We start from the raw sequence: 27074 nt of genomic DNA on the forward strand, positions 1-27074 counted from the left end.
TGCTCTCGTATTTGATGTCTTTTAGGCCACTCTTCCATGTACAGGGGAACTGTAGAGCTTGCTGTAGTAAGGATTCTGTGTGGCTGTAGGGGAAAAGAACATGATAGACCACCTGAAGATAGATTTGCTTCCAGATCTGCACTGCCTGGTGATTGCTCAGACAGACGTCTGTACTAGCTGTGGACTTGGCAGTGAGATTTGTGCCAAACTTGCTTGGAATCATGATATACCTGAACTTTCATCCCTGGCCTGCATGATGTCTCTTCTTGTTTCCTTGTCATCCCCGTTCTGGTGTGGGCATCCAACGCGAATGCCCATGTTCAGTTTCTGACAGTGGAAGATCTACATTCAGAGCAGAGCATCGGATAGAAAATATTAGAAACTGCAATATATATGTCCGAGAGCCTTGCCGTGTACTAGGGGGGTTTTTGTATAGAAACAGAAAGTGTTCAGAGGGTGTCCCACAGCGTTGGGCCATGGGACAGGATCTGAAAATGGAGCAGAAGATTTTCCTGATGTCATCACCTGATGTAGTGATACTGCGATTACTCATCTGGATGATTGTTTTCTTCTTCTTCCCTTTTGCTCAGAAGGGTGGGTTGGGATTATTCGTCATCTTTGGCTGAACTGACACGAAGTTATGTGGAACAGATGGACATCACCAGACTGCCTTTATGTACAGGTCATTAGCACAACATGTTTTCACAGGTTCGAATAGTTCAATCCTAGTCTGCACCAGTTACGATACTATGAATGTTAAAGCACTGATAGCATTTTGCCAGTTCAGTTATTCTTTAGCTCGAGGACAAAAATGAAGTTAAAAAAGCACCCTTCCCATTACCTCCCCTTTCAGACGATTGCCTTCTAAAGTTTTTGCGGTAGGTGGCCTTTCCTCATGGAATTGAGTTGTATTTTGAGACGGAAAAAAGAAGATATTTCACTTGTTGGAGCTTCAGGATGTTTTAAACTTACCCTTTCCTTTAAAGCTGTTCTATTGACTTGTGCATTGACTTGTGCATTTTAAATCCCACTTTGTCAATAGAAATAGTTTGCTTAAATGTCCTCTATCTTTGGAACCAAAGGGAAATGAAAATTTTGAAATCTTTAGTCTAGATTTTAATACTTCATGCCTCCGTCTGAGGTTCCTGCTTTCCTGCATGGGTATGGATGTATGCAGATGAAGGCTGACACACATTTTCTCTGACTTGTCTGAAGAAGCAGCATCATCAGTCGTGGCCACCGCATGCCTGCAGCAAGTAAAGAACAAGAAAGGAGAGCAGACAGGACACATCTTGTATGACCAAAGTGCAGAAGACGCTGCAGCTGCTCTCATGTAGAAGAAAAAAAATCACTGACGGGAAAAAAAAGGCAAGCTGCCTTTTCTGCCTTAGAAAAGCCATCCCACAGCACCACCTAGCAGGCGCAGAAGGATATGAATAAACAGATTTACAACAAGACTGGAGCAAAATGCTACTGGGAGAATAGGATGTTGAGCAGGACTGTGGGCTTTACAACAGCTGTTCCACCTAATACCTAGCACAGGTCATTGATAGGAGCTGAGTTGTGCTGTCCTTCCCTCATGCAGCTGTTACCCTTTAGCATCCCATATTTGTAGCCTGATGTGAATTGTGCTGGGGATGTATGGGTTGGAAACAACATGACTCAGTAATGGGAAGGAATAGTTCAAACTTGAAAAGATTTTTACTTTGGTATTATGTGTGTAGGCAGATCTGCTTTACTACTCAGAGGCAGTAAAGAGAGATCTCTGGCAGCAAGACTGAAATCCAGTCCCTCCCAGGTTCTGAGGTCTTATTTTCCTGGTTAACGTGGGGGACTGGCTATCAAGACTCTTAATTTGCTCTGTAGGTTATTATCTTTGTTACTGTTGTTGTTGTTGTTATTATTCAGAGCCAAGAACTTTACAGCTAAATCTGTATGTGGACGCCTAAAATATTATTTCAGATATTGCGAGACATTTTACTTTTATGAAAGGAAATATGCCTATGCAGTATTTCGGAAAATTTAAAAAAATGCTTTTTTTCCCTGGCATTTCCATGATCACTGTGGTAATATCTTTCAGGGGCTTCACACAATTCCTCCATTACATTTCTCTTTTATGCAACTATTTAGATCTTAACTATTTGAATGTTCCTTGTCAAGTGCTGTGAGAGCCTACCATGATACATTTTCTAAAAGCAGGAACAATTTCACCAAAAATAAGAGTTCAGCGTTATTCTAGTACTGTCAATAAACTCACCTCTTCAGAAATTGTGCTCTGCTGAGTTGAAAGGGTCAAATCTCAATTACATTTGGTTTTGGCTAAATACATAGGGACCATTCCTGTCAGACATTACACAGGTACCGCAGTGCATTTCAGTTGAGCTTTCTGGGATGCAAAGGATCATGTTCCGCAGCAGTTTATTTTACTGCTTTTGTGAACTGCTGCCCCTCGTTAGGGCATCACTGCATTTACTGATTTTGCCTGCAGTTACTCTTGACTTCAGAAGAAAGTGGAAGTAATCTGTTGCGGTTACTTCAGGAAAAAGAAAGGCTTGGAGGTGCCTTTTTTTTTTTTTTTTCCTCCTCCTTCTCTCTCTCCCTCTTTCTGTCTGTACTGCTCCCAAAGAACTGAAACAACAGCCCCAAATTGATCTGTGATGCAAGTCAAATTACTGCTGATTATGATCGCATACTTCTGTGGATTCAGCTCTTTGAATGACCACGGCAATTACTTGGCTAAAAACTGTACCAGTCCCAGATGCTGAATAATTCTCAAATACTACATCTCAAATATGTTTCATTCTGACAATAGTGAAACTGAAATCCACTTTAAATAATGCCACAATAAAGACACATCTGACTGTACAGTGGTTTGATCAAATGCATTTAGTCCTCAGGTTCAGAGTTGGACACTGAAGAAGCATCAAATAAAGAGAAATCTGGGCTCTGCTGCTCTGCTAGCTACTCCACTCTCCTGGTCACCACTGCTGAAAAATTACCCGTAGCTTGGTAGCTACAGCCTCCTAGGAATATTATTTTGATATATATTTGATTTCAGTTATCTTATTACCTCGCTGTTTGGTATTTTTAGATTTGTGGCGAGAGTGGTCATATTTCAGGTGAGTCTGGAGGATGCTCTGTGGTACTTCTGAGGCTCTGTTATGTGACTTGGGAGATAAGAAACCTGGTCCAGGCTTGTCTTTGGGCTGCACATGCAGGTTTCCAAGAAAGCAGGCTGTAGGGAGAGTTGCACGCATAGATGTGTGTGAGCTCAGAAGCCCTGCTGGACCTGTCAGTTTTGAAAATGAGTTTCTGAGCTGTAAATATTGTCATAGCCATGTTCTGAGTCTCCGGTATAGGAAACATATTTCTAACCCTCAGTGTCTGCTTTCAGACTAGACCAAAAGTAAGGAATGCTGTCACTGTGGTACTGATGAGGAACCTAAATGCAAATTCTGTGAGTCATAGGAGGTTTGTTAGCAAACCTCTCAGTATTCTCTTAAGTGCTTGAGAAAATTAAGTCACTTCAGCTAGAATATCAGAGGTGGCTGCTGTAATCCCAGACCACACCTGGTGTGCAGAGAACTGCTAGACTCTCATTGCATAAAAGGTCTCATCTTCAGGTGAATTGATGAGTGTGATTAGAGCTAACCCCAACCTGGGCTTGAGAAGCCATTCCCACATTACTAAAAGGAGTTGCTGTATAGAAACACTTCCATTTTTATTATCCAAGCAGGACTCAAGGGACCTCCTGGCACCTCTTTCTCCTTTCTACTATTCAAACCAAGCCTACATCTTTTCAGTTTCTACGTTTGTTTGATTTGCAGTGAAATTGAGGGTGGCTGCGATGAGTTTGGTTGATACAAGTCAGCGGAAGGAGGTAGCTTGAGATGAAGGAATTGCATTATCTCCCTGGACACTGAACTTTGTATGTCTTCCAAAATAGTTATCACCATGATATGGGCACTGTTTCCTACCATAATTACATCATATAATCTTGCCATTCTTTGTCTGTATGCAGAAGTTGCATACCTGCTTGCATTTATGAAAACCGAAATTTAAAATCTCGCCATCTTTGTCCTCATTCAATGAAGTTAGAGTTAGAATAATGTGAAATTACTAGGGCTGTGTAATTCAGCAGTGCCTTAGCTGATATGCAGTGACTTGCGCCCCCATAAGTGTTAGCTGTGTGGAAGATGCTGCCACTCAGCTCAGAAACCCATCACATGGGAAGCTGGGAACGTGTCTGGGTTCAGTTACATTTTTGTTTTCATCATGGAGTCCTGTGGATGTAGAAAAAAGCATCTGGACTATAGTGATGATGTGAATTAGATTTGAGGACATCCACCTTTTCCAGACTTGGGAAAGCTGTGACAAATAGGTGATTGCTGGAGAAATGTGACTGCTTCCGATATGTTTAGGTGTTTCTCAGAAAGTAGCTTCATTCATTAATTTTATTTGGCTAGTTGTCCAAAAGTAAATAAATGGGTCTGTTTTGTCAGTCAGAGCACTGATTCTGGGTTCCTTTTTGTGCTTGATAATACTCAAAAGTTTGAGAATAGAGAAAAATCTTCAGTTCATATATATAGTGAAATAATAGTATTCTTACTGTTCCAGTAATAAGTGGAATATATACATATATATCTCCTTTCTCTAGTTTTACTTTATTAATTATTCTTTCAAGCGGAGTTAGTGGTGGGTTTGTCCCATGGTTTTATGTATAATATCTGTTCTTTCAACAGTTTTATTATTTCAGTAGTTGAAACCACTAGTATGTTCCTTTTTAGGGTGCCTGAAAAGGATAACCTGTTAACAGTTATTTGCTTAAGAAAGCTGTTGCAATAGATAATATATTATAGTTTGTACTCTTTGTTAACACACTATCTTCAACTGTTTCCACAGATTTTATACATAGGTTGTTTTGATTTTGAGTTTTTGCTGTTGAAATGTTGTCTGTGAGATTGTACAGTGTCGGGAAAGGACTGCCAAGTATATCATTAAACTCACAGGGGTTTTCAGGTGAAGTTATTTAAACCCAGCCATAGTTTTGGTATTTAATATGAGTACTTTTTAATGGAACTGTTGAAAGAACAAATTTCACATGCATAAAACCACAGAATAATAACAAAGTAGTTTTCCACTGTACTTGCAGACTCAAATAGTTTTGTCCTCTAGGGCCCTTGAACTCAACCTTGATATTATTTAAACAGGACATCGCCAAGGCCACTAAGTCTAGCAAGTTGTTTCATGAGCGGTAGAACTAATGAGGCAATTTGTTATCTTTGTTATCCTCCTTCCTTGCTTTTTCCTTCCCATCCCACATGCTCTTGGTGTACCATCAGTTCTGTCGTGTGCCCTGTGCCTGTCTTTGGTACAACTGGCAGCCTGTGGTGTGGCTGGTGGAAGGTGAAGGCTTCATGAGGACTAATTTTTTAGCTGGCTGCCTTTCAAAAGGGCTGGAAACTTCCTTTTCTCTGATGGGAACACCAACTTGGGGGTCTTCTCTATTGCAGTTTTCAATTTGAGTAGTAAAATTACTGTCAAATATGACTGAATTCAGTGGGCAGATCCCGTAGTTACAGGGAAGAGTTAGTCTACAAATGGACAGGGGGAGGGACAGTACAGCTCTCTAAAGAAACAAGATGGAAAATGGAGTGTCCCGTGTTTGAGCGGGTTTGATTTTGTAAGGAAGCTCTGAGAGAAGAGACAGTTTCCTTATTTCTGTTTTTCTCTGGCTTTGACCATAATTCAGCAGCGCCACACATTTTGTTGGTGATGAGTGTCACAGTCAGGGGACTGGGTTATCTCAGAGCTCCACCTGAGCAGTTTTGTGCGTTGAACAGGAGGAAAACTAACTCCATGAAGATGCTGCTTTGTACACAGATCCCATGTCAAACGTACCGCAGGTCTGAAGCTTTTGAAGCACGCTCTGCCGGTGTCATGAGGAAACTCTTTCCTGCATCACCTACAGGCCAGCCTGTACAAATCAGAGGTCTGGCTATGATAGGAAGGGGGTCTCAGAAGAAGGTGATTTGGTGTGGAAAACTAACGTGGAGCAAGTCGACTTCTAATTACTCATGAAAATGATATAGTACTGATGTAACCTTACATCTATAGCCTGCATCTGGAATTTAAAATATATCTGAAAACACACATTAGTCAAATATTAACTTGGAGATCTTTTAAAAAAAAAGGAAGTAAGATGCAATGTTACATCTTTTATTTGCCTTTAACTTCACAGTCCTTTAGCTTTCCCGTATGTAAAATGAAGTGAATTACTACCCGCTTCATAGAACTGTTGCATGACATGCAAAGCCATGTAGATGGCTTTCATATCCTTAAATGCAAAGCATAAGTAGCACATCAGTAACATGTCTTAGTATTTTGAAGTAGTAACAAGCTGTTTAATCCCTTCTCTATTGAAAATTGATTGTCTTTTGTCTTGAGCACAGTGATATTGTATTACGTTAGATGCCTTCACAAACCAAGATTTCACTCAGCTGCATACTGAAATCTAGAATAGTGTGATATGAAGGGGATTTTGGAGAAGGGGAGTGAAGGGAAAGCCCTGTCTGCAATTAAGTTCATAAAAACTCTTTTCCTCTCCCGTTTTTTTTGGAACATAACTAAGGAAATATCACCTTGGCCCTGCCCAAGGAAAAGAAGTTGCTGAAACTCCCATTCTTTCCTGTTGCCAGAGGTTCAGCCCAGTGACCATCTGTTGAGGACAGCGTAGTTCAAGGCTAACATCATACATCAATGTAGAGAGCTGGTGGGAAGGCTCAGCATGCAACTCTTCCATCATTACAAGAGAAAAAAAAAAGAGAAACATGCCAAGGAGCCTTAATCACATTGTTCCGATGTAGGAACACACCCAGTTCTTGTGATCAATATAACAGTAAGCAGTGGTTGAACTTTAGTTTGCAAAATCATCTATTATGTGGAATTCTACTTGTGGTTTCTTGTTGTTTATTATCTGCTTGTCTTCTTTTTACCAAAACATGAAATATCACAGTTGTGTCTGTTGCTGAACAGATCATCAGGGTAGTTTTCAAGAGAGACAAGGTTATTTTACATTCATTCTGCTCGTCAGAATTGTAAATTTTATTTAGTAGAAGTATGACTGATTCCTAAAGACCACTCTTGTTTGAAAAGTGGGACATACTCCTACTTTGACTGTGACTTACAGATTTTTGTGCCATGCATTTGCAGTAACTACTGAAAAACCACCGTCAGGCAGTATGCTTCCAGATGCTAAGTTGCATTAGAATGACATTATACATAATAGTATTTTTATTATATTTCATATTTGCCCAACAAAGGTTGTTATCTAATGAAAGGAACAGACTTTACTAGACTCTATGATCCATAACATGAAAATGCTTGAAAACCCTTGCTATATATAAAAAAATTGAGGTGAATGTTTGTAGAATAAAAAAGAAAAGATAAATGCCTATTCTTTATCAGAAGCTGTTTGATAGCACATTGCATACTAGCATGAGTTTTAGCAGAAGTTGCTTTTCATGTTGCTGTGCTGTCTCTCAAGCTGGGTGTTTTATACCTTGACTAAGATAATATCACAATCCCTAGTCAGACACAGAAGGCAGGTCTAGATATACTGATGGTGTTCGTTTGGCTGGAGTCCTAGAAGATACCAGTGTTTGGGGAAGGGTTAATAAAAGCATCAACAGGTTGAATACGATAAAACTGCACAATTGGAAGAGAGAAAGAAAAGAAAATCTTAGTGTAAATCTTTACAAGCGAAGCATAATTCCTGTTCTTGACACAGGCTGATGGCAAATTTCCAGTGAAATATTTTTGGTTTTTGTTTTGCAATGGAAAAAGCTAAACATTTAACTAAAACCAAATCCTTCTGTTTCAACAGTTTCTGAAAGAGCAAAAGAGAAAGGCACTTAAAACTGGGAAATACCTAATAGCTCTGTGGTTGAGGCTCTCAACAGTGGTGCAATGACACCATCTCAGGAGTCACCTGAGACTAAAGAAGCTTGATCCTTTAATGTCTTATAATCTCCAGGTCCTATCCTGTCCTCCTTTCTGGCTGAATAATTATATGTCATTTTCACACAATGAACGGTTCTCAAAGAAGAAACCAAGGGAATTGGTCTTATTGTAGGGGAGGAGAACAAGAAAGGACTTCTCTCACTTTGTGTTTTGTGCTGTAATGCTGTGAATAGTCCTCCAGTCATCCTGTCATAAAACAAAGAAAAACATCATTTCATGGGATGAAAAAGTCACTTCCCTACCTCATGGGAAGATCAGCTTTGGTCTCGCAAAAGGGGAAGAAGGAAATGCCTGAAAAACCCTGTCGCACCTCCTGTCTCGTTCCAGGCTCTGCAGCACTTTGATTTTTAAGCAATGCATGTGTGACATGGCTATTGCTGCATAAGAAATGTAGCTACATCCTTAGGTCATTACAAATGGCTTAATACAGGGCTAGTTTCTACCCCCAATATACTCTTTTACAGCTCCCATCAGAATTGCATACATTCAACTGAGAGCTGCCTTGGCTCAATATGTTTTGATTTGTTGTATGAATTCCCTGCTTCTGTGTACAGATTTTTTTCATTTTTCCCCCTTCTGTTTCTGGACGATGATTGATTATGTAAATAATCATTTCCAGGCATGAGCCTTTCTTTTTTTTTCCTGTTGACCAGTCACTAATCACTACTTGCTCATCCCTGTGTTTTGTTGGTAAGCCAGATGAATTTCCTTTTAATGGCCTTCTTTCTCTTCATGTCAGAAATCTCACCACAGATAAATGACAGATACACACCACATATGTAACAGTGCGCAGACCTTATAATCATTATCCAGTACGTTTACAAAGTTCTGAGAAATTTCATTTTAAGAATAGTAAATGCATGCATTTCTCTGCCATCCCTACCATTACAGGCTCTGTAGAGAGAAAAGCTTAAAGGAACATTCAGGATTTAAAGGCTGGTGTTTAACTGCTAATTTTTTAGCTTCTTGATCTAAGCATGTAGGGGTTTTCATCTCAATCCAACTCATCTTTCAGCAATCTGCATATTCAGTCCTGAGTCTGCAAAGCACTTAACAACATTTAATTTGCCTAATTTAAGCATCCCTCTGAAGATTTGAGCGAAAATAGTTGAATGTTAAAATAGGGTCTAGCATTATTTTAAATCTAATAAAAATGCTGATGCTTAAAATAGACATGGCATCATGCACATTCTTATATGTGTTACTGGTCTATCAGCCCACAGATACATAGATCACTTAGTAGTTACAGCCTTAATGAAATAAAATATCTGAGGGTACCCAATATTTGGTACCTAGAATGTGGTATTTACATTCTTTATGCATACTGTATTTAACTGTTGCTCCCCATGCACCTCAGCTTTGCCATACCTCCCCGTGCCCTGCACACCCTCTGGCTTGGGCAGTTGTTGCCTCTCTGATAACAGAGGAGCAACTGGCATGTCTTCATTGCAGCCTCGAGAGCACCTTTTAAGGTCCCAGCACATATGGAACTCTTCCTCCCTTCTAGAGACAGGTGACTACACTCATTTGCGAAGTTTTGTGGTGTTCTGTAGGGTTTAGACTAAAATTTTTCATTCTTCTCCTTAAAAGAGGCTGCTTTAAAGTTTAGCCGGCAAATTAAGCTGACTAGAAACACTTGGCTCAGGTGACGCAGAAGGGTCTCATTCTTCTGATGGTTCTGGCATTCGGGAGCTATAAATAGGAAGGAACTGGAATACTAAATAGAGTTGTCACCCCTTTTGGAATGAAGTAATTGACCTCAAATGTCGGGTTTGGAGAAGAGAGTCAGAGAATAGAAAGGGCTTGGTGTGTTTCTTTGTTCTGTAAGGCACTTGGAAATCCTAGTAATAGGGGTTTCCAAATGTTTTACCCCATAATGTCTTTCTCGATGTTTCACACACACCCCCCACCCCTTTCTGATATATTTTTTTCTGTATTACGTAGACGCTGTACAATGTATTTACAAAGCTATTTGCTCTTGCTGTAGATGTTATGGTTCTTTCCCATGTATAGTCACACCTGCATATTTCTGAGGTAGCTGGTGTCCAGCCATCGTATCAGAGGTGGCTCTCCCTCCTTGTGCACCCAAGTGGGCTGACTGGCTGAAATCAGGACCAGTTGGTTTTCTACCGTGCAGATGTAGGAAAGGCCCAGTAAGATGCTGGCTGCAGTGGAGGTGTCCTTGTTACATAAATATGGGTCAACAGCTTGTGAAATACTGAAATTACATTTTTCCAGAGATTTGAGAAAATTAATATTTATCAGAAAATACCAGGATGTTTTATGTGTCAGTTAAATTGTGCTTCTAAGAGACCAGCTACTGATTTGCAGCCTTGGCAGAGGCTTATGCATGTCATGCGTGCACATACCTGGCACTGACTACCTGGCAGAGAAAATCAGCCTCCTGCTTCATACACAGCCTGGTTTATGGGCTGTAAATATCTTAATTTCTACCGAAGCTGTGCTACGCAAAGGAATGCCAACATAAGATTATCCAGCTGTCCTTCCCCTCCTCATCTGTTTTCAATATTTCTAATATCAATCTGATTTCAAGATTGGATGTTTCTCTGAGAAGAAGGATAGAAATGTTCCAGGTGCATTTTTATCTCCCAGGGAAAGAAAATTAACAAACTGGCATGGTTCTGGCATCTGCCACAAAATACAGATGCCTTATGCCAGAGCAGTAGTAAGATAAAGTTGCGTTGTGTGGTCATTAGGGGCAAACCTTCTTTCACACAAACCAGACAGCTCTCATTGCCAGTAATGCTCAAGTTGAAGCACAATCCTGAGGCTTCTAGTAGCATGTAAACCAACAGTAAAATAGTAAGCTAGAAGCAAACAAACAGGTAGAGAAAACAAGCTTTTATTCTAATACATATATTGTTGTCATATATGTTCCAGTCTTTTTGTATATGTGCAGTGTGTGCATGTGTATATATTTATATATTTGTAGTTTTACTAAGTGGTGAAAGAACTTTTTGACCTATTGACAACAGCAAGTACAACAGGAAACCAAAGAGCTGGATACAAACTCTGGTTGATTCCCAAAATATAATTTGGAAATGCTAGCAGATATTTTTCATCACTATGCCGCTATAGGGCTTCTTTTTTTCTTGTTTTTTTCAATTTTAATCCTTGCCCATATCATGAGGTTCATCCAGAGACAAGTAAGCCAAAGCAACACTAACTCCCCTGTCTGAACAGGAGACAGGTTGGGAATAACAGACAGAGAAAAATATGGAACATATAACTTTGTAAGAAATTCTAGAAGAATCACAATGCTTTTTTGTTTATGTACATCTAACTTTTTGATAGATAAAGTAAACATGTCCTGTAGTTAGTTTTGATGATCTTGTTGTTAGGATTATATTTTCTCATGGCAGGTTTTAACTGGTACTTTCTGTACATCTTCCTTTTCTACCTCTCTTCTTCATTTGCCTGTGTTTCTTCCTTGAAAATGGCCCTTAAAGGCTACTGAGTCCTGGTAATTGTTAGAAATCAGGGGAAAATACAGGTATTTCTGTTAGCATCACACCATTTAATTCTGTCCACTCGTTCTGAATAAGAAAAAATGAGTTTGAACAAGAGTTAGTGGTGTGTCCTTGTGTGAAAGAAGGCCAAATTCATCCGGGGCTGGGTTGGCAGGAGCGTAGCCACCAAGTTGAAGGAGGTGCCTCTCCTGTTTGGTGCTGATAAGGTTGTATCGGGAGTTCAGGTGTCCTGTTTTGAGCTTCTTAGTACAAGAGAGATATTTATCTGCTGTAGCAAGCCTAAGGGGGGCTCATCACGATGGTTAGGGGGTAGAATACATGATATATGAGGAAGGGAGAGCTGGGGATGTTCACCTAAGATGAAAAGGAAGATGGTATTAGGTCCATTCAAACTTAAATCATTCTAAGATTCTCTCAAGATTAATATTTATGTTTCCTTTTCTTACTATAAAGGAAAAGAATATATTTAATTTATATTTTATATTTATTATTATAATAAATTGGGTTTATATACACAATGTATATTATGTATTTTATTTAAGTATATATATTCAAGGAATGTTTTTCCTCCTCTTGTGAACAGAACATGGTTTTATCCCCTTGTGAAACACAAAACTGAGCCACGTTGCAGGTGCTGGCAGGATGTTAGCTGGCCGTTTCCACAGCACTAGATCTGAAGTCGGGGGCATCTTTGCACTCCACAAAAAAGAAGGTTTTCAATTTTCCTGTGCACCTCTCACTGGTGGCCTGGACACTCATTGCCCTGCTTGTTTCTTTAGCTGCAGCTCTGCCTGGGATGAGTATATGGCCTTACAAGGCCATGTCCATGCTTGGATCAGGCCTTGGAGGATTTCGCCGTAGTAAATCTTTAGGTAATAATCCAATGCCCGTTACTTCTTTAAATGTTAATACTGTAAATGCAAAGCAACTATATTGCCCTGAGCAAAATATTAAGTTTTTGTGTTCGCTAACTTCTTTTTTAAAAAAAAAAGAATCCTAAATTTTAAAATCTGAACTTTGCAGCTATTGCTTTAGTCTCTAAGTCAGTGAACTTTCTGACAACATTCCTTTTAAAGACTAAAGCCTTTCCTGGCAAGTGATTAACAACTGAGACAAGCCCTTCCATGAGACATGAATTTTGCAGCCTGTTGTGTGGTCTCTTTGGCTGAGTCTGTAACACATTTCCGATTGTCTAAATATAAAGAGATAAAAAGGAAAGGGACTGCCAAACTCCACTGTATAACGTAAGGCGAGTCAGAGGGAAAAGGTTTGTAATTTTTCTTCTTCCTTTTACATTGCTGGCTATTTCTTATCTTTAGCCAGAAGATGCTAGCATTATTTCCTCTCTATAAATTGGGCTGCAGGTGATACAAAAACACAACTTGACTTTATTTTCTAACTTAGTAAAAGTTTTGGTGCTTCAGTGTTTTGACATTCAAGAATCCTGATTTAATCTCAGAACTGTTAAAGCATCACTTTACCAAGCCAGTATAAAGCATCACTTTACCAAACCAGTATTGCCTCAGTGAGCCTTTTTTTTTAACTAAGCTGTAATATTTAGGACAGAAATTTGGAATTAATTGCAACAGCCAATATTTGCAAAGTGGTGACACCAGGACTTTTTTTGAGCTAGCGCGTCATGTGTATACCTCTTCTATTGCTCTTCTGACATCTAGTCTTGTCTGAAGCGTTAGTGTGATTGCCCCGTGGATTTTAACAGAACTGTGACTCTGTTGAAGCTGATTCAGAAAGCAGTTGTGCCTGTCCTTAGTACCAAATGAGAGCAGCAGGAACAGCCTCAAAAGACTTCATGAAGTTTTTAACAGTGATTCAAATGAATAGTGATTCACCTACTCGTGAATGAAATATGAGACTTGTTCCAGTTGCTCCTGTTGCTGTGCCATCTGGGTACACCATGTGAAATAAAACGATACCAGTCACTGGCAAAAAATCCTGTGGCTTTGCAGAGGGAAGCAAGAAAGTTGATGAATTGCTGCTCTTTTTTCCTGTTAAGCAATCTCCCAGTTTTGAGATTTACAGTTATTTTCTTTGCAGTGTAACTGTCTACTATTTAAATAATTGAAAAGGCATGCCCTGCAAACACATTTTGTAATTCACTCGCCAAGATATGAGGATCTCCCACTTTGATAGTCAACATAGTTAATCACAAGTGGAAACTTTCTGAATAGCTCTGGTATTTTGAAAGTTGTGAAACAGTCATTTTGAGTCTTGGTTGAAACCCTTCCCATTGCGATACCTGGCACCTAACATGTCATCAGCAGCGGGCATGAGCTGCTACAGGTGGGTCAGGCCCATGGGGGGTCATGAAGAGATCATTTAACAGGTAGGACATCCTATGGGAGGCCATCCTATGGGAAAACACACGTGCTTCTCATGGGTCTTGGCAGCAGCTATCCCTGGAACAGACATTTCAGAGACTTCTTGGGGCCACGATGGATAATTTTAGATGACTTTAGTGTGAGCATGTCAGGCTCTGGACTGTCCTTGTGTCTGGGGGTGACAGGCTGTCAGATGTCTTGGAGGGGCTTTGGCTGACTGAAGACTTCTGTTTCCAAGGAGCACTGCAGCTGCTCGATGCTTGCCTGCTTCTCTCAAGAAGCACTATTAAAGCAGTATTAAAAAAACCCACAGTAGGATGTGTGCAAAGGTTGTGTGTGTCACAGGTAGCCGGTAAGTCCCCAGTGTAGGCATTGTGTGGTTAGTCTAGGACTGCAGCGTTTTGGTTTTGTACTCGCCCATGGTGTCCAAAGCAGCACGCAGGCTTGAAAGTGCCCACAGGGCTCTCGGATGCTGTTTTCTATTGAGCAGCAAACAGCGTGTTTTAAGCTAGTTGCCGTGCTGACTACCAGCAGAAAGCTGCCATGGATCGTACTTCTCCTACAGACACCTCCCTTCCCAGGGCTGATTGACTGGTTTGTGAGGAGTCGGATAAGCCCTGAAAATTTGCAGGTTGGGGAACTGAACTTACAGTGTCCTTCTACTAGCTTTTAAACGGCAAGCAAAACACAGCTTTTCTAACCCTTCCTTGTCTCCAGGACTGCTTCTGGGTGGTATTTATTCCTTACACTGTCATCTCTTAGGAAGTTGACACCAGCAGACAGGACCCAAATAATCAGCCTTGGTCTGGTGCAACTGCAGCGGGCTGCCCTGAGCCTTCACAGGACTTGCAGCGTGGTGGGTACGAGGTGTGTAGGGACTGGCTCCTTATCACAGCAGCTGCCATGGCCAGCAGGCAGCAGTTAGAGCAAAGGCATTGCAGAAGGTCCTCCCTTCTGGAAGAAAAAGAGATTTGCAAAAATAGACGGAAGCCTGGTGTGTCCCCCCCTGATTGCTGTCAAATGGAAACATATGTGAATTTTGCCATGGAGTACTTCTATATAAATGCATCCTGTTGTCACCATGTGAACAAGCCTTGAGGTTTTAAGAACCATCAAAAGTAATATCCAAGATTTCCTTTCTAGAGAAAGGTTCCCGAGTGGATTAGTAGGTAGTACACAAGTGGTTATCTGGGAAGTATGTTAATGTTAGAATTGTTTACAGTAATCTAGTAACTCAAATTTTAGGAAGCAAGGAACTTTACAAAGCAAGTGGAGACTTGTTGGAAATTTTTTCAATATGTCTGTTAAACAACTGAACTTGATTGCTAAGGGAAATGTCATTGTAGAGCAGAAACAGCGTGGTGTTGGCCTGACAGGCAAATACACAGATGTCCAGTGCAATTGTGAGGAAGTGATTTGTTGGTGTGTCATTGGATTTCAATTGCCTTTCATTTAACTACCTGTGAAGTGGCTGGTAGTTTTGCTGAGTCTTTGCTGAAGTCACACTCCTGGGGATCTACCAAAAAATGAGTTTGAAAACTTGCAGGCAGTATGCTCAGTTCCAGTAAATCACACATTTTGTGACAGGATGGGACAGTCGGAGATTAAACACACTTTCTTCCAAGTTGTGTTAAATAGGAAAGATTGATCTATTTAATAATTTAAGCATTAAATAGTAACATTATAAGAAAAGAAGAAAGCACAAGGAGAAAATAATGCTATCGTATAGCAATATCATAGCATTAAAAGCTCACAGTGAAAGGGGGAAATAAATGTTGTGTTGAGAAACAGAGGAATATATGCATTCTTAGCTCAGTAAGTCCTGCGTACATCAAGCTTTGGACACTAATGTTGAGGGTATGCATAGGTGCATGCATAGGTGGGATGTTCAACCTGTTTTTCACATGTACAGGCTTTCATTTGGATTAATCAGCTATTGAGTCTTCCCTAGGAGACCACTGTTCAGTGAATGAAATTTTCAGCCAACTGGCTACCTGTCATTTTTTCAGTCCTGGCACATCTTAATCTCCTCTGTTTGTGTGTTAATCCAAGATCGGGATCGCTGTGCTTGCATCTTGCCCAGTGTCATTTAACACATCTGGAAATGCTGTGGTTTGCTGAATGACAAGTTGCACTCTTTTCTTCCAGTTCCGCCTGGTGGTAAAGACAGCGCTGAAGCTGCTGCTGGTGTTCGTGGAATATACCGAATCCAACGCACCGCTTTTGATCCAGGCAGTGTCTACTGTTGATGAAAAGAGAGGTGAGTAGCCTTACTTGGGGGGTGCAAAATCCCAGCAACACTGAGATCAGGGTTGCATTTCATCACTGATTTCCATAGTTCTACAGTTGCTTTCGTGATGCTTGCTTTATATGACATACTTTTCATTTCTTGACTAAAAGCATAATTTAAGTACTCGTGCAATTTTGCGGAATGAATTATAGTGGGAAAATGGAGGAGTGAAAAGCTGAGGAACTCAACTGCCTCCCTGGGCACCGCAGTCATTGCCCCTTCCCTGCACTCAGGCAAAGTAAGTCCCATTGCATCTTCCGACCTCAGAGGTTCCTTCAGGCCAGACTGTCTTCCCACTTCCTTCTTGAGAAGTCTGATTTAGAAAAGAAAATGATATCTAATCAGTGTAATCCCTTTGAAGAGAAAGACGAGGTCAGTAATAGTACAGGCTTTATAGTAAAAGCAAAACCATCTGTTGTTACATTAAAATAAAGCCCTTGAGCAGATATTATACTATGAAATCTGTTACCCTTCAGGCTCATGAAAAACAGTTGAATATGTATACTGTATTTTTTACAAATAAATAGAACAAAAATGGTTCTTTCTTGTTCTTTCCACAAAGTCATTGCTAAGCTCCTGGGGCATACTCTCTTGATGCAAAACATTCTTTTGCCTCAAGGAGAGTTTTTGAGGTTGGGAGAGCCATTGTTGTGGTCTCAAACACATGGAGGTTGAAAGCAAGATCCCCTCTGTGGAGCAACTGCCTCCATGCTGAACTTGTTTGAGTGACTTGATATGGTAAAAGTGAAACAAAAAAAGTTGGAGGATGGGGAGAAAGGTGGTGCCAGAAATAAGAGAAAATAGCCAGATTTTGCTTTCAGCTATCTGAGTGTGTTGAAAAGACCCCAGGAAAAAAACCCAAATTGTATCTTATGGAAGGGGAGCAGGCAGGGGTAATTCCAAAACAGTTTAAACAGTGGACTCCAGGTTGGCTTTGTGTTTTGAATTAAAACCAATAAACCTTACAACGCCATAAGCGGAAATGTAATTACAATATTCATGTAATTGTCAGCGCTGATTTATTTTTACAGTCAGTCTTAGAATTTCCTCAGCTCTCTGAACTCACTGGTATTCTCAAATTGCCATCTGTTCACATGCTAGTAAACCTCATTAAAGAAAAGAGAGAAAGGAGAACACAAAACACACGACCATGAGCTGTGTATTGCCTTCTGTATCTGTAGAACAGCCTCAGGCAAATATGTACATGTCCCAAAGTAATAAAACAACTTAAGTAACAATGTAAAATGTGTGGGAAAAAAGTGATGCATGTACTTAGATGGGTATTTGTTCGGATTATGAAGAGACAGTTTATGGGAATTCTCATACCTGTGGATTGTCTCATGAACTCTTGCAAAAAATATCCAGTTTTCCTTTCTTTCTCTCTCTCTCTTTTTTATTTTATCATTATAATGCAGTTGCACTTAGATAGAGATCTTTTTTTTTTCTGGTTTTATATTTAGTTCCTTTTTTAGGTCATCAACTAAATCAGCTCTCACTTTTAGCTGTGCATGTGCTATGTTTTGATTTATGTTTTGAAATTAGTGGCTTATAACTGAGGAGTACCTGCCTTTAATGACTGATTTAATGGAATCGAAATACAGAGGAAGAAAAACCGATGTGGCTTTTTTTGAAACTGTGTCATAAATCTTGCAGGTATATAATTAAGTTTAGCACTGCTTTGAAAAAAGTCCAATGTTTCATGTACATACAAGGTGATGAGATGTGACATAATTCCTCAACATGTGTACCACACATGATTAACAGAAAGAACCCCATAATAACTCAGCCTGGTTTCAAAGTGATCCCATCTGTGGTTTCCATGTGAGAACACATCCATATGCAAACTGAAGTACAGAGATCTGTGGAATCGGCGGCTTTACTCTCAGCTACAAGCAGACCGTAACTGAATAACTGCATGGCCCTCATCATATAGGAAGTAGCTTCTACTTATACTTCCATCTAGCTCCCCCTTTCCCGTGCTTTTTCTTGTTTCAGGGCCCCAGAGGAATTTAATCTCTTTTTAGTTTAAGCATACCGGGACTCTGCGGGCTCTGGAAAGTGGAGCTGGCCTTGCACTCTGCTGTCTGGGGCTGCTTTATCACAAGCATTTTATAAGGCAGAGATTAAAGCCCTGTGGCTGACCTGCACGCTCTCACATACTGTTTGTGAATCAAGTTTCTGCTACCTGACTTGTCATATTATTTGTAAATGGCCTGCATTATTAGTTCTCTGCTTTTTCTGCCATTTCTTGCATAGTTAGATATCCACTAAATTGATGCCCATACTGTCAGTGTGCTGGAAGGCTGTATGTTCACTCATATTTAAATAGCCAGGAGTACAAGATGTTGAGGTCTTCCCAAAAGTATGAATATCTTTCCATCCTATGGTGGCTAGAGACAAGCACTCTGTAAGTTGGTGGCAGTCATAGAATCATAGAATCAGAATCATAGAATCGTCCAGGCTGGAAGGGACCTCCAAAGGTCATCTAGGTGAACAGTCCTCATGAACAGTTATGGCCTAATGCAAGGTTTTTCATACTTTATACGTAATATGCACATTCCGTGTAGTTGTGATGTCAAGATTTTGTGTAAGGCATGAATGACAGCATTACATGAATTTTTCTCTTTTTTTGAGAGTCATATGTAAAAGCAGTTAGAGGGCAAACTGAGAAAAGACTATGACTTCAGACAATGGGCAGCATTATTCAATGGGCTTTATTAATTTAATAATTAATAAATTTAATATAGGCTTAATGGTCGCAACTCCACAGTTCTCCATGTGTTTATGCGCTGAGTGCGGTAGTAGCATCAGGACTGAGGCTCCTGCCTTCCTGTCGGAGTAGCCACAATAATGAGCTGTTCCCAGCGAGAAGCCTGCGAAAGGCAGTCGAGCAGTTCTCGTTTTACCCATTAGAAGGCAGGAGAACACACACAAAACTCGACCTCTCCTGTTTTACTTCAGTGAGTCTGTTTCATCACTCCCGTCAATTTTGCCGCAAGTCCTGCATGGAAGTCATAACCTTAAGGAAACATCTCAGTCTGCTCCCAGAATTGCTGGGATGCTGCCTCATCGTTCTTTTACATCATCATTCTTCTATATCACAAGCTGGTGGAGGAAACAGGTGGAAAGTAAAGCTTCTTGATAATGGGCAAGTGTAAATGATTACACTTGCTGTTTTTAAAAATAAACTTCGTAACGTAGAAACATTAAGTGAATTTATGTTTTTTACTAAAAATACACATTCATTGCCAAATCTAGACTTACGAGGTTAGGTTATTCAGGATTTGTTATTTTCAGATCATTATACAGAAGAGGGAAGCTGTAGCTTTTAGCTCTGCATAATAGTTTGCTCAAAGGTTCCTCTCCAACTATAAATTGAGAGCGTTTAATATTCTCCGTAATAAAAATAAACTTTTAAGGAATAAATGTACATCATGTTTTTCATATCTCTTGTATGAGCATCATTTTTTTACTATAGCAACCAATTAGTTTAGAAAGTCACCAATTTTTTTAGCATATGATTTTCCAAGGTGTCTTTTTTAAAGTTCTTTTTTGTGGCTTGAAAGGAAAAAGAGTTTTTCTGAGCCATCTTATCAAAAAAAAAAAAAAAAAAGCCAAGAATATATATATTTTTTTTCATGTAGAATCCAGCCTGTGTTCTCATATTTAAGTGGTGACTCTCTGGGAACAACATACTTGGAAATCCAAGTTTAGGACATGAGAGTGGATGAGAGCAAACACCTGCTCTAAATCTGCCCATATCCCATGCTGTCTGGATCATAGGTTGGAAACTATAGGCTCTCATTATATGTTAGCAAGGAATATTAACCCAAGAATAGTAATGCAGTAAGTTTATGGTGCAGCTTCCATACCACAACTGCCTGTCCCCAGGTGGGTAGATGGCCTTGTGGCTGCTTCCGTGTTCACTCCTTGGCTGTTCAGCTTGAGAACAGAATGAGGAAAATAGCATTTGAAAAGAAAGGTTTAATCTGGTACAGATTGGAGTAGCTCTGTCAAAGATATTGATAGTACTGCCTCCTCTTGATACTAGTTAGGGAATAGATGACGAGTTGCAAATTTAAAGCTAGAATGTCGGAATTGCCTGCATTTAATATCAGCACCTTAATTAAAGCCTTTGAAAGATGGATGAGCTATTACAGGGCTGCCTTAGTAGTAAGTGTGCCTGATTAACAATTTTTAAAAATTGTATTCTGAAACAGAAAAGCAGGATGGGTAGAAGAAGATTACATATCATGCTTACGAGAAAGCCAGCAAGGTGAACCTGAAAATATTCTTTAATGATAATGGAGAAATATCAAGTCATTCAGGCAAAATAATCAAACACCAGGATGGTGTCTTTAAAAAACGAAAGAGGACTGTTCCAATAAGAATAAAACCTGCATGCAAAATAAAGACATGAAAGACTCTCACTGAATAACGCAGTGGATTAAATAATTAATTTTTAATGTTGTTGTCAACTCACTTTTTTCCAAATGGCAGTGTTATAAGTCAGACTTGCATAGTTTCCCCATTTTGTTTCTCTTTCTTATTTTCTTCCATTTTTATTTTTCACTGGAAACCACAGGAAGACATTTTTGTAGTGAGGATATCATTCCTGCTGATCATATATCATTTGTGAGCCGAGTGAATTTGTTCCACATGTCTTTTGAACATTTACTGCACAAGATGTCTGGTACTATAGAGAATCTGGTAAAGAGGTGTCTAGTGTGTTTTCATTGCAGCTGTGTATTTGAATTAGTATTTAATTAGTAATGCACATAAATACATTTGGAAAACTGAGAGCCAATCCCTCCCTCTTTGATTTTGTTCAAGATAAAGAAGCTCTGACTTATTATTCAGTAGTCAAGATCAGAGAATGTCTCAAAAAAAAAAGGGAAAAGAAAACAGGAGAAATATTCCTGTCTGTGTGTTCATTAATAGACAGGTTTTTCCACACAGTGCACTGCTATCGCCTTGAAAGCAGAGATCTTTGGTTAGCAGAGATTTGATGTCTGTGTAGCAGGATGTATATATATAATATCAGCATGAATAAACAAGGGCTGTTATCACTGTGAGTGTAATGCAGAGTTTTAACATCAGGGTCACTGATCAGTCAGCAACAGGTTATGGTGATGAAATGTCTGCATTTTACTGCCTGATTATACTCGCATTCTCTTCATCCCTCTAGTGTTTAAGGGATGTGGGCTGTTGGAATACTCTGCACTTTTCCCTCTGAAAGTTATGCTTGTGTAGTTGAGCTGAGTATCTCTAAGTTAGGTTAGCTTTCTGCTTCATCCTCCTTACCTTTAACTTTACTTCAAACAAAACACTGAGGTATAATCTTTCATTATTCACTTTGGTTTCCTAGATAACATAGTTATGTGTTTGGTTTTTTTCCTTTAGTAAATGCAACCATCTGCCTTTTAGCCAAATGAAATAGGATGGTTTTGCAAGGTACCTTCCACACAAGAGGTTATCCTGAGTCTGGCTGGCGTTTCCTGTCTGATGCTTTTGACACAGGAACTCACTAAAGCACTTGGGTTTAGGCATCAGCTAATCATGCAAATGCAAATCAACATGCGAATCAAGCAAATACATCGTAACTAGAAGCATTTTGAACTTACTTAGTGGAAAAATGAGAGAAGCATATCTGAAAGTTCTATAGAGGGGATTTTTAATAGAATAATTTGAGTAAGAACCACAGCAAAAATCTTCTCCTCTCATCAATCATTTTTTTTATCCAAGACACACAAGAAAAGTGTGTTTCTCTGCCACACTGTTCTGTTAACAGGACTTATCTTAATGCAGCATAACTCAGTAATTATCTCTAGGGATGTGAGCAACAAACGCACTGAAAGCATAGCATATGGGGTTTTGTTGAAGATTTCTCTAAGCCTATGTGAACCTGTGATAAGTGGGGTAAAATTCTTCCCACCTGAATGTTAGACATTCAGTGTCAGTCGAACTGGGCTAACACACCTTCTTTCATCATCAAGGGAGAGAAATTGGTACCTTTGTGGAAAGTCCTCCTGGCATATTTTAGATCCCTGCATTAGGGTGCACTGTAGCTTTCACTGTCTGCATTAATTTCACTCCTTGTGAAGCAGGTGAGAGGGTAGAGGAAGCTGGGTCTTTCTGCTTGATCTTCTGGCCATATCATTCCACCTTGTTGTACTACCTCTTGGACAAATGTCAATGCAATGGCTTTCCATTTGGATCGCCTTCACCAATGATTTCTGCTTTTCCTCTAGGAGCCAAGCCGTGGTCCAACATCATGGAAATCCTGGAGGAGAAGGATGGGGTTGATACCGAGCTGCTAGTTTACGCAATGACCTTGGTTAACAAGGTTTGTTTGCTTTGTTACTATAACTGATGGAGATGTTAGTATTTTCAATTGTATAATGATCTTTCTTGTTGAGAACATACAACAAAGGAGACCTGTCCCAGAGAAGCTGCAGGAGAAGCTGTAATCAATCAGCATGCTCTTGTTACTTCTGTTGCAGTCACCCAGAGGCAACAGCTGGGAGCAGAATTGTCATTTTGCAAGGTGCTGTGCGGAAGCACGTAATGATGTGGCTCCTCTCCCAACACTGACAACGTAGTGCAAAACAAAACTCATCAAACTAGCTCAACACATTATCTAAGGGGAGAAAGAAAGCAAGTAATGGCGAAAAAATCACATGCTTACAAAGGCATGCATTGTACACCATTTTCTAGTTCACATCATTTAGTTTATTTTTTTTTACTGCAAACAAAATGTGATGAATTTAACAGGTCTGAATGCTAGCAAGAGTGTTTCTGCGGAAAAAAAAAGAGATTAGATTTTTTCTTCTTTCTTTATGTTTTCTGGTGTTCTGTATTACAGGTTTTAAAGCAAAATCAAATGTTTTCCCAAGTACTCAGTTGTGCTTTGAGAAGGGAGAAGGTGAGAGGCCTGTAAAAGTTAGAAATTTATTAGTGTAAATTCCTTAAAAATTAGCATCTAGTCCTCAACAAATCTTATGGTGACTAAAAGTAAAATTGGATCTTTTGTAGAGCACAGAATATTAACATACTACTAGCAAATCAAAATACCCTTGTGGTTTATGATTAAATATAATAGGCCAGAGTAGTACAGAATATTATTATTATAATTACTCATTATATTTGGTTAAAGATCCTGAGTGTCGGTGGAGGCCATAAATCGGGCTGCCAGTTTACTGTGCTTATGGCTACATGTTTGGAACTGTGGGTTGCTTTAGATTTTTTTGATAGAATAATGTCTTAATGGCAACAAAGATGCTTGAGAGGGACTGATGTCGCCCAGTGACATCACTGATGTCACTGTAATTTTACTTAGACCCCCCGTGCTCCTGCTTACATGGTAGGAAAGATCCTCTTCACTTTAAAAGATCATCTTGTCTCATTGATGTGCTCTTTCTGAAAGGCATCACCAGCTTTATGTTTTTATGTCTGTAGCTGCTATTAAAGCCAAGGTGACTATTTTTTAACATCTCCATTTTACACCTCATTGTTTCATGTACCATTTCCTCTTTCTGAGATAATTCTGTTCATCATTTTTCATCATTTGTGCAGTTGTAATCTACCTGGTGATTAACTTCTTCAAAGATATTTTTCTGTGTTGACTCTTTTATCATCCTGTAGTTGATTCCTTTAGTCTGAGTTTTTCACTACATTTGAAGCTTTTTTTAGGAGGAGGCAGTTCTTTAAAAACACACAAAAAGAAAAAGCATCTCGCAGTCGAAGGAGCAAGGCAGTTATGAAGATCAAGGAAGAGAGGAATCCCACAATGCCACACTTATAATTATGATCTGGCTTATGGACAGCTTTATGATGTTTTTAATCGGATTTTTTTCATGATTATAGAGAAAACAGCAAGCAGCATGTCACAGTTGTAATTTTTTTCCCCCGCAGAGCATACAAAGAAGGCTCAGATGGTTTCAACTTCTCCAGACAAGGAAATGTCAAAGTTTTCAGTGCAGGCAGAGTCCTCACGAGGGATTTGTTTTAAGCAAGCATACTTCTGCTCCTTTTTCTTTCTCTCTGTATACGTTTACATACAGACTGCTTTCCTTCCTGCTCAAAAGCAGAAAACACATCTGCCCAGACATAAGAATTGCTCCAGTCCTTTTATCCTCTCCCTCTCTTTTTGTTGATGCTTAACCAATTTACTTATGCAGACATTTCATTAACCCTCTCTTAATTTGGGAGGATTTAGGCATAATGGGTCTCTGAAATGAGATTGATCCCAATACAGATACTTCAGGTTATATGTAGTTCCAGTATAACCTTTGTTATCTTACTTTGGTTAGTCCCTGTGATCTGTTAGATCTTATTCTAATCTCTACATTCTTCATTTTTATTACTGAGGTGCACATAGATTAAAGCCTTTGTATTTTCTTTATTGATGAAAAAAAGCCCTACTCATACATGCGGAAAGAAATTATGAGGTATATTAAAATTAATTCATTTTTTTATAGTTGGACTACACTGAATGTTTTTCAGCAGGTCCAGTATAAGACTAGAATTTAAGCAGCAGCTTCCACGACAGTGGTTACTAGTGGGAGCTTAGTGATGGACCACACGCAAGTGGTCTGTCAGCTGTAGCTGAAAAAGTGCTATTTCAGTCCATTGTGACATTAATACAGCAGCTGGCACGTCAATTTTTGGTGACCTGCCTTAAGAATATCACAACTGCCACACTGGAACAATGATCATCTTACATCCTGTGTCTGACATTGGCTGCACCAGGTGTTTTGGAAGTTGTAGTCCCTGGGGAAACACGTACATGAGAGATACTTCTTCCTATCCCAAACCGATTGAAAACTTGGCTGGTGCCCGTAAGCATGTTTATTTACTATCTAGTGCTTTTCACAGAATCACAGAATCATCATGGTTGGAAGGGACCTCTGAGATCATCAAGTCCAACCACAAAAAAAACACAAACAAACAAACAAAAAAAACAACCCAACAACACACACAGCACCCACCCACAAACCAATAATCTTGGGCACTAGAGCATGCCCTGAAGTGTCATGTCTACACATTTCTTAAATACCCCCAGGGATTGTGACTCCACCACCTCCCTGGGCAGGCTGTTCCAGTGCCTGACCACCCTCTCAGTAAAGTAATTCTTCCTAATATGTAATCTAAACCTCCCCTGCCACAACTTCAGACCATTTCCTCTGGTCCTGTCATTATTCGCTTGGTAGAAGAGGCCAACACCCACCTCGCTACAACCTCCTTTCAAGTAGTTGTAGAGGGCAATGAGGTCTCCCCTCAGCCTCCTCTTCTCCAAACTAAACATGCCCAGTTCACTCTGCCTCTCCTCATATGACTTGTTCTCTAAGTCGTATGAGTGACTTGTTTTCCCAGTAGCATGTAAGATTTCGATAATGTCTCCCTATCTGGTGCCTGGGCTCTCTAATGAAGCCCATTCTGTTGGATGTGTAGTAACGAGAGCAGTACTCCTGGATTACTTGGACTTGCATGTAGAACGTTGTGCACCAACGTTCTACGTGCACCGACATTTAGCTGGACTTCCTGTTGTCTGTACCCTCTCTGCACCACTGGTTTATACTGTGATTGTTTTGTAAATGACAGAAGGCACCATACTTACTAGTTGTACTAGCTAGTATCAGCCAGGGCTACGCATTTTAAAAATGGAAAATGAAGACAGCCTTTCAGTCTTGAAGCCGAGCATAGGGTAGCACTAATTAATGACAGGTTTTGTTCAGAAATGTAACTGAGGATACAAAGTGATAAGGTTATTATGCTGTTATGAGTTGAGTATGTTGTCTAATAATTTTTATCATCTAGGAAAACATTGGGCTGTTACACTCCCATAAAAGTGTTTGTTGGGTTTTTGGTTTTTTATTTACCCCTGCTACTACTACATCAGTTTTCTTGCCTTTCTTTCCTTGGGACTGTTGCATTTAGAAGCAGGTAAAGCATATGGTTTAGGCTTTCGTAAAAATGTGGCTAAGAAGATACATCAAGCTCAATACTCTCAGGCTGAGGTTTTGGTTTTAATTTCACCATTCCAAAAGCAGCCACTTGAGAGGGAAGAACACAAAGTTGCACGGGCTTTCCCACAAGAGCTTGAGAGCAACTTGTGAAATCACACAACAAACAAACAAAAATCTTAATTCAGGGATGCTGCCTCAAACCAAAACTGGTTAGAGGCATAGGAATGTGTCTTGACATTCATTTTCATGCTTCCTTTGTACACCTGAGTTTTGAACATAACAAAATGTCAAGCAATCAAAGCACAACAGTATGGTTTAAACATGCTTCTCCAAGTGGCCAAATTTTAATTCTCTAGATAGGTTTGCATATTGTAAACCTCCTCCTCCTCAGAGCAGGAGGAAATATTTGGGACTCGTATGTACATTTGGATATTGCAGTATCATTTTGAACTTCAGCAGGTACTCGGGAAGGGTCCAGGACCTTGGATGGTCCTGCCCTGCCCCATTTCTGACCTCTGCTCTGCTGGTTGCAACTTTTCTTTTCTTTATAAAGCCACCAAGAAAATAGGGGGCCGCTCTTGTTTTCCAGTATCACAAGCCAGAATTCATCAGTCGTTTCTGCAAGTACCTCATGTGCCTTGTGTTTAGTTACTGCAAATATCTTTCTCCTGGGCTAAACTGAACCGACCTTGTTGTGACACCAGAGGTGCCCTTTTACATCCCATTTTATAATGTTAGAAATTGAATTTGATACGCATTAGGCTCCGAAAATGGATCTGTGAGTTTAATGACAAACCATGGAAAGGAAAAATATTTGATTTCTCTACTTGGGAGTTCAATTGCCCAGTTCTGGCCAGTAGCATGCAGTGAAGATTAGATTTCCACTGCTGCATGATTTAAAATTATATTAACCAATAAAAGGCTGCTGACAGAAGCAGAGTTGCCAGTAAATACTACCTTATGC

The 27074-nt window shown here is 39.7% G+C and overlaps 1 protein-coding gene across 1 annotated transcript in view; it reads left to right on the forward strand.

Moving 5' to 3' along the window:
* FHOD3 (formin homology 2 domain containing 3) overlaps positions 1–27074 on the forward strand; it is a 371022-nt gene that overhangs the window by 219435 nt on the left and 124513 nt on the right. Inside the window, exons 9-10 of the mRNA XM_014938430.1 lie at positions 16001–16112; positions 22394–22488. Of these exons, the coding sequence (XP_014793916.1) occupies positions 16001–16112; positions 22394–22488 (207 nt within the window). The remainder of the gene's footprint in view (positions 1–16000; positions 16113–22393; positions 22489–27074) is intronic.

The sequence above is a fragment of the Calidris pugnax genome, unplaced genomic scaffold (assembly GCF_001431845.1).
Source record: "Calidris pugnax isolate Ruff unplaced genomic scaffold, ASM143184v1 scaffold13, whole genome shotgun sequence".
In the NCBI taxonomy this organism is placed as follows: Eukaryota; Metazoa; Chordata; class Aves; order Charadriiformes; family Scolopacidae; genus Calidris; species Calidris pugnax.